Genomic DNA, 8,141 nt, shown 5'->3' with positions numbered 1-8,141 from the left:
CTCCAACCCTGGCAACATCCTTGTAAATCTTTTCTGAACCCTTTCAAGTTTCACAACATCTTTCTGATAGGAAGGAGACCAGAATTGCACGCAATATTCCAACAGTGGCCTAACCAATGTCCTGTACAGCCGCAACATGACCTCCCAACTCCTGTACTCAATACTCTGACCAATAAAGGAAAACATACCAAACGCCGCATTCACTACCCTATCTACCTGTGACTCCACTTTCAAAGTGCTGTGAACCTGCACTGCAAGATCTCTTTGTTCAGCAACACTCCCTAGGACCTTACTATTAAGTGTATAAGTCCTACTAAGATTTGCTTTCCCAAAATGCAGCACCTCGCATTTATCTGAATTAAACGTCTGAGCCCATTGGCCCATCTGATCAAGATCCTGTTGTAATCTGAGGTAACCCTCTTCGCTGTCCCACTACACCTCCAAATTTGGTGTCATCTGCAAACTTACTAACTGTACCTCTTATGCTCGCATCCAGATCATTTGTGTAAATCACAAAACGTAGAGGACTCAGCACCGATCATTGTGGCACTCCACTGGTCACAGGCCTCCAGTCTGAAAAACAACCCTCCACCATCACCCTCTGTCTTCTACCTTTGAGCCAGTTCTGTGTCCAAATGGCTAGTTCTCCCTGTATTCCATGAGATCTAACCTTGCTAATCAGTCTCCCATGGGGAACCTTGTCGAACACCTTACTGAAGTCCATATAGATCACATCTACTGCTCTGCCCTCATCGATCCCCCTCATCGATCCTCTTTGTTACTTCTTCAAAAAACTCAATCAAATTTGTGAGACATGATTTCCCATGCACAAAGCCATGTTGACTATCCCTAATCAGTCCTCGCCTTTCCAAATACATGTACATCCTGTCCCTCCGGATTCACTTCTCTATCTTCCCACAGAGTTCTCGGGTACACCTGATCAGGTCCTAAGGATTTAGCCACCTTTAACCATTTCAAGGCATCCAGCACTTCCTCCCCTGTAATCTGGACATTTTGCAAGATGTCACCATCTATTTCCCGACAGTCTATATCTTCCATATCCTTTTCCACAGTAAATACTGGTGCAAAATATTCATTTAGTATCTCCCCCATTTTCTGCAGCTCCACACAAAGGTTACCCTTTTGTCCTTAATGTATTTGTAAAAACCCTTTGGATTCTCCTTAATTCTATTTGCCAAAGCTATCTCATGTCCCCTTTTTGGCCTCCTGATTTCCCTTTTAAGTATACTCCTACTTCCTTTATACTCTTCTAAGGATTCACTCTATCTATCCTGTCTATACATGACATTTGCTTCCTTCTTTTTCTAAACCAAACACTCAATTTCTTTAGTGATCCAGCATTCCCTACACCTACCAGCCTTTCCTTTCACCCTAACAGGAATATACTATCTCTGGATTCTCGTTATCTCATTTCTGAATGTTTCCCATTTTCCAGCCGTCCCTTTACCTGTGAACATCTGTCCCCAATCGGCTTTTGAAAGTTCTTGCCTAATTGCCTTCCTCCAATCTAGAACTTTAACTTTTAGATCTGGTCTATCCTTTTCCATCACTATTTTAAAACTAATACAATTATGGTCACTGGCCCCGAAGTTCTCCCTCACTGACACCTCAGTCCCGTGCCATGCCCTATTTCCCAAGTGTAGGTCAAGCTTTGCACCTTCTCCAGTAGGTACATCCACAGTCTGAATCAGAAAATTTTCTTGTACACACTTAAATTCCTCGCCACCTAAACCTTTAACACTATGGTAGTCCCAGTCTATGTTTGGAAAGTTAAAATCCCCTACCATAACCACGCTCCTATTCTTACAGATGTCTGAGATCTCCTCACAAGTTTGTTTTTCAATTTCCCTCTGACTATTAGGGGATCTATAAGACAAGAAGGTAATCATCCCTTTCTTAATTCTCAGTTCCACCCAAATAACTTCCCTGGATGTATTTCCAGGAATATCCTCCCTCAGCACAGCTATAATGCTATCCCTTATCAAAAATGTCACTCCCCTTCCTCTCTTGCCTCCCTTTCTGTCCTTCCTGTAGCATTTGTATCCTGGAACATTAAGCTGCCAGTCCTGCCCATCCCTGAGCCATGTTTCTGTAATTGCAATGATATCTCAGTCCCATGTTCCTAACCATGCCCTGAGTTCATCTGCCTTCCCTGTTAGGCCCCTTGCATTGAAATAAATGCAGTTTAATTTATTAGCCGACCTTGTCCTGGCCCGTCCTGACTGTTTGACTCGCTTCTGTTCTCACTTGAGGACCTCCTTTTTAAATTTCTGCCTAACTCTCTGTAATCTCCCTTCAGAATCTCAACCTTTTCCTTTCCTATATTGTTGGTTCCAATGTGGACAATGACCTCTTGCTGGCCCCTCTCCCCCGTGAGAACATTCTGCACCCTCTCTGAGACATCCTTGATTCTGGCACCAGGGAAACAACACACCATTCTGCTTTTTCTCTGCTGGCCACAGAAACATCTGTCTGTACCTTGGACTACAGAATCCCCTAACATAACTGATCTCTTGGAAGCCGACGTACTCCTCATTGCATTAGAGCCAGTCTCAATACCAGAAACTTGGCAGTTCGGGCTACGTTCCTCTGAGAATCCCTCACCCCCTAGGCTAATGCCCAAAACGTCAATTCTCCTGTTCCCTCGATGCTGCCTGACCTGCTGCGCTTTTCCAGCAACACATTTCCATCTCTGATCTCCAGCATCTGCAGACCTCACTTTCTCCCCTACATTTTCCAAACAGCTTAGCTGTTTGAAATGGATATATCCACAAAAGACTCCTGCCCTACGTGCGTACCTCTCTTACCCTTCCTGGAGTTAACCCATCTCTATGACTGTATCTGAGACTTTCCCCCCTTCCTATAACTGCCATCCATCACATACTGTTGCTGTTTCAAATTCCTCATCGCTTCTAACTGTCTCTCCATTCGACCTGATCAGATTTGCATCCAACAGCATTTATGGCAGATATAATCCGCAGTAACCCTTAAACTCTCTTTAAACTCCCACATCTGACAAGTCGTACATATCACTGCACAGGCCATTTTTGCTCCTTCACAATCTACAGACCCAGAAAATAACACTGTCTTATTCCTCTACAAAACACTGCCCCAGGTTAAATTAATAGTTATGGCTTATATTTTAAGTTTAATCAAGAGACTTATCTCCAAAAACATATAATTAAGAAAGAACCCACTCTACTCACTACTGCAGCCTTTCTATTGGACACAGTTAAAACAATGATGAACTTATCTGATTCTGTGTTGTGAACTTGGCCCAAACAGGTTCCTCCAAGATTAGTTGTGCATTTCACTGTTTGTTAGTTTCCCCAGACACACTCCGATGTCCAGCGATACATGAATTCAAAACAGCAAAGGCAGTAACTGTACAGGTTTTTTTCTCTCTTTCGCTATCTCTCTCTCTCTCTCCTGCACTGTCCTCACCATGTGCTTCCTTTGTCTGTTCTTCTCCCTTTTAAAATTGCTGTTTATTTGACTTTTTTTTCCCCAAAGTTCCAAAACAATGCAATAGCATATAAAACAGTAATTGCTGCTCCTGGAATTCGAGGAAATCACCTCCAGCACCTAAAATATCTCAAAAAAAGGAGCAGCTGTTACAGTCAGAAATTTTTCCCGTCCTCCATCTTGAATTACCCAGAAAGTTTAAAACTCTAGGTACTCGCTAAGAGAGTAAAGCCCCATGAAAAGATTCTGTGGTGTTTTTTTTAGTTTCTTCAGTGAGTGTAGTGTACTGAGCTTTGAGTATTGACTTGGGGGGGGAAAGCGTCGAAATTTGGTATTTTGGGGCTCTTGTGCACAGTGATGGTCTCTACCTCCAAGCCAGAAGGCCCACGTTCAGGTTCCACCTGTCCCAGAGCTTTGCCATCACATGTCTGAAGAGGTCAATTTGAAAAAAAAAGACATTTGGCATGGATATGGTCTAATTTTTGTCTCTTGCCTACTAACATGTTTGTAGACACATACCAACAGATTCAAGAACAACTTCTTCCCTGTTGTTATCAGACATCTGAATGGACCTATATAGTCATAGAGAATCATAGCATAGAAACAGACCCTTTGGTCCAACCCGTCCATGCCGACCAGATATCCCAACCCAATCTAGTCCCACCTGACAGCACCTGGCCCATATCCCTTCAAATCCTTCCTATTCATATACCTATCTAGATGCCTTTTAAATGTTGCAATTGTACTAGCCTCCACCACTTTCTCTGGCAGCTCATTCCATACACGTACCACCCTCTGCGTGAACATGTTGCCCGTTAAGTCTCTTTCATATCTTTCCCCTCTCACCCTAAACCTATGTCCTCTAGTTCTGGACTCCCCGACCCCAGGGAAAAGACTTTGCCTATTTATCCTATACATGCCCCTCATGATTTTATAAAACTCTAAAAGGTCATCCCTCAGCTCCAGGGAAAACAGCCCCAGCCTATTCAACCTCTCCCTAAAACTCAAATCCTCCAACCCTGGCAACATCCTTGTAAATCTTTTCTGAACCCTTTCAAAGTTTCACAACATCTTTCCGATAGGAAGGAGACCAGAATTGCACGCAATATTCCAACAGTGCCCTAACCAATGTCCTGTACAGCCGCAACATGACCTCCCAACTCCTGTACTCAATACTCTGACCAATAAAGGAAAACATACCAAATGCCTTCTTCGCTATCCTATCTACCTGCGACTCCACTTTCAAGGAGCTATGAACCTTCACTCCCTCAAATATTAAAGTTGATCTCTCTCTCTGCACCTTCTCTGTTGCTGTAACCCTATCTTTTGCATTCTGTTCTATTACCATGATATACTTAAGGTATGATTTGCCTGGATAGCATGCAAAACAATATTTTTCACTTTATCTCCATGCATGTGACAATAGTAAAATCAAAACAAGTCAATTAGGATAAAAACAGTTCAGCAGAACATGATCCCAACTATGTCTAACAAAGCTGAAAAATGTGTTGCTGGAAAAGCACAGCAGATCAGGCAGCATCCAAGGAGCAGGAGAATCGACGTTTCGAGCATAAGGCCTTCAGCTTATGCCCGAAACGTCGATTCTCCTGCTTCTTCGATGCTGCCTGACCTGCTGCGCTTTTCCAGCAACACATTTTTCAGCTCTGATCTCCAGCATCTGCAGTCCTCACTTTCTCCTATGTCTAACAAAGCCAAAGGAGACTGATTCAGTGCAGACAGTGTAGTGATAGTAATGAGGTCAGTCAGGTGGACCTCATAGAATGAGTTCCCTGATTGGGGCTGTTAATCTGATCCAGTCAGGAAGCTCCTGCTGACAGATATAAACGGAGTGTCAGAGATTCTGTCCACCCTGAGAGCTGGTTCTGAGGGAATTGGGTCAATGTCAGGGTCTCTTGACATATAAACACAGGTTGATTTGATGATGGAATGCCAGCCTCTGAAGTTATTTCAGACAGGAGCCCATGTTTTCACTGGATTAAGGTTTATGATAAATTGCTTTTCAATATCTACACTTCGAATGAGTTGCAGCATACAAAGTAATGTCCACTACTGCTCCTTTTTGAGCGTCATACACTTGTCTTCTCTTCCATATTAGGACTTGCATGGATATGATGCAAAGTCTGACATCTACAGCCTTGGTATCACAGCGTGTGAGTTAGCTAGAGGCCAAGTTCCCTTTCAAGATATGCTGCCCACACAGGTAACCAATTAAGTTTTAATGTAGAGCATTGTACTTTTATATTACATATGATGGGGCTTGACCAATGGATGTAGAGGAAAGAGAGAGAAGAAAAATACTTTCAACTTTCCATTTCATTCCTCACAGATGCTTCTTCAGAAACTGAAGGGCTCATTGTGTCTAGTGGACCTCAGTTTTCCTCCAGAGGATGTAATGATGAAAAATTATCGCTGTGGAGTGGATTCTGGAATTGGGGAGAGTGTTGCACCCTGCAGCAGGCTAAGGACAAGCGCAAAGGAAGGATCTCGGAGTTCAATGAAGAAAACATTCTCCTCAGCCTTTCACAGCTTTGTGGAGCTCTGCCTACAGAGAGAGCCTGGAAATCGGTGTGTATATTAACTTTTGATTTAGGTTAAATCCATTTCAATATTTCTCTTCCATACACATTTGATGTGTTTTAGCTAGATGTCATCTGCCTGTATTCTTTGCCAGCAGCTAGGTTTCTTGCCTCTGTTTGCTGTTACGATAAGGGTTGATTTTGAAGATTTCAAACACATAACGCCATGACTGTCATAGATTTAAACATATCATGTAATTGAAAAAAAATTGCACTTGTGTATCTAGAATCAGTTGCACCAAATCCTTCTGACAAGTGCAACTGGTCCCTTGAATTCAAGTAAAGTAAATTAAACCATCTGTCAGCGACTTTCCAGAGGAACTGGTGGACACTACAGCGGTTTGCATTGTAAATATCTAACTGTCTGCTACATCATGGTTAATTTCTCTTGCTAAAATGAATCTAGATCATATTAAATAATGAAGAAGTCTCAGTGGGCTCATGCAGTCTTCCTTCTGTTCTGATTTTGTATGTTCATCATTTAACATATTTGGCTGTTGCGTATTGTTTTTTGCAATGACTAATATGATAATCTTATTTTGTATTCAATGAATAATAACTATCTCATCTATTCCAGGCCATCAGCAAGTATGTTGTTGACCCACCCCTTTTTTAGACAGGTGAGTATTGACTCTGGCTTTATTCTGGACTGAAAAAATGTTGAAAGGAGACAGGGGAGGTGGCTTGAATCCTGAGAAAGAGAAAAGAGGGATGAATATAACTGGGTTAAGACAGCTCTTAGATTTCCAGTATATAACAGTTTTTGTAATCGAGTCATAGAATCATAGAGATGTACAGCATGGAAACAGACCCTTTGGTCCAACTCAACCACGCTGACCAGTATCCTAACTTAATCTAGTCCCATATGCCAGCACTTGGCCCAAATCCCTCTAAACCCTTCCTATTCATGTACCCATCCAGATGCCTTGCAAATGCTGTAATTGTACCAGTCTCCACCATTTCCTCTGGCAGCTCAATCAATACACGAACCAGCCTCCATGTGAAAAAGTTGCCCCTTCGGTCCCTTTTATATCTTTCCCCTCTCTCCTTAAACCTATGCTCTCTAGTTCTGGACTCTTTCTTCCTCCCACCACGCCAGGGCAAAGATCTTGTCTATTTTATCCTATCCTTGCCCCTCAAGGCTTAATAAACATCTGCGATCACCTTTCAGCCTCCAACACTCCAGGGAAAATAGTCCCAGCATATATGAGCCTCTCCGTATAACTCAAACCTTACAACCATTGGCAACTTGTAATTCTTCTCTGAACCCTTTCAAGTTTCCCAACATCCTTGTGATATTTGAAAGAAATGAGGTTTAGCATGGGTGCTCAGTGGATAACACTGCTGCCTCACAGCACCTGGGTCCCATGTTCAATTCCAGCCTCTGGCGACTGTGTGGAGTTTGCACATTCTCCCCGTGTCTGTGTGGGTTTCCTCCGGGAGCTCCGGTTTCCTCCCACAGTCCAAAAATATGTAGGTCAGGTGAATTGGCCATGTTAAATTGCCCATAGTGTTAGGTGCATCAGTCAGAGGGAAATGGGTCTGGGTGGATTACTGTTCAGAGGGTCGGTGTGAACTTGTTGTCCACACTGTAGGGAATTTAATCTAATTTTAAATCTGGACAAAAGAGACCATGAATGTAGCCGCTAAGGGGGTGCAAATGAACAATGGTGGACCAGCAAATAAAAAAAAAAGCTACAAAGTAGATAGGAAACTATTGTCATTTGAAGAACATATTGCATACAAACATATGCAGAAATCCAATGAAAAATATATTAGAGGAAAGTAGGGGCTTCAGTAGATCAAAAGAGCCTATGTAATTGCCAAAAGAAATGGCACACTCAAGGATTCAAAAACATTCTAGAATTCTACAAAGGAAGACAGAGTATCAAGAAAAGGGAAAACTGACAAGAGTAAAGTATTGAGAAATAAAAATAGACTTGAAAAACTTCTATAGGTATCTAAAATGATTAGTAAGGGGAATTGGGAGAATCTGTAATGTGGCTTTTAGAAATGACAAAGAATGTTAAAAACACAAGAAATTTCTCAAACGTACCA

At 42.3% G+C, this 8,141-nt stretch overlaps 1 protein-coding gene across 7 annotated transcripts in view; it reads left to right on the top strand.

Annotated features, from left to right (window-relative positions):
* The window catches only part of stradb (STE20 related adaptor beta), a 58,413-nt gene that overhangs the window by 43,765 nt on the left and 6,507 nt on the right, over positions 1 to 8,141 (top strand). For all 7 annotated transcript variants that reach the window (XM_043693261.1, XM_043693264.1, XM_043693266.1 and 4 more), the window contains 3 exons: positions 5,603 to 5,707; positions 5,834 to 6,072; positions 6,661 to 6,703. In XM_043693261.1, coding sequence (XP_043549196.1) covers positions 5,603 to 5,707; positions 5,834 to 6,072; positions 6,661 to 6,703 — 387 coding nt within the window. The remainder of the gene's footprint in view (positions 1 to 5,602; positions 5,708 to 5,833; positions 6,073 to 6,660; positions 6,704 to 8,141) is intronic.

This window comes from Chiloscyllium plagiosum, chromosome 7 (genome assembly GCF_004010195.1).
Source record: "Chiloscyllium plagiosum isolate BGI_BamShark_2017 chromosome 7, ASM401019v2, whole genome shotgun sequence".
Classification (NCBI taxonomy): domain Eukaryota; kingdom Metazoa; phylum Chordata; class Chondrichthyes; order Orectolobiformes; family Hemiscylliidae; genus Chiloscyllium; species Chiloscyllium plagiosum.
The sequence above is the reverse complement of the archived record's forward strand: the minus strand, read 5'-3'. Positions and strand labels throughout refer to the sequence as shown.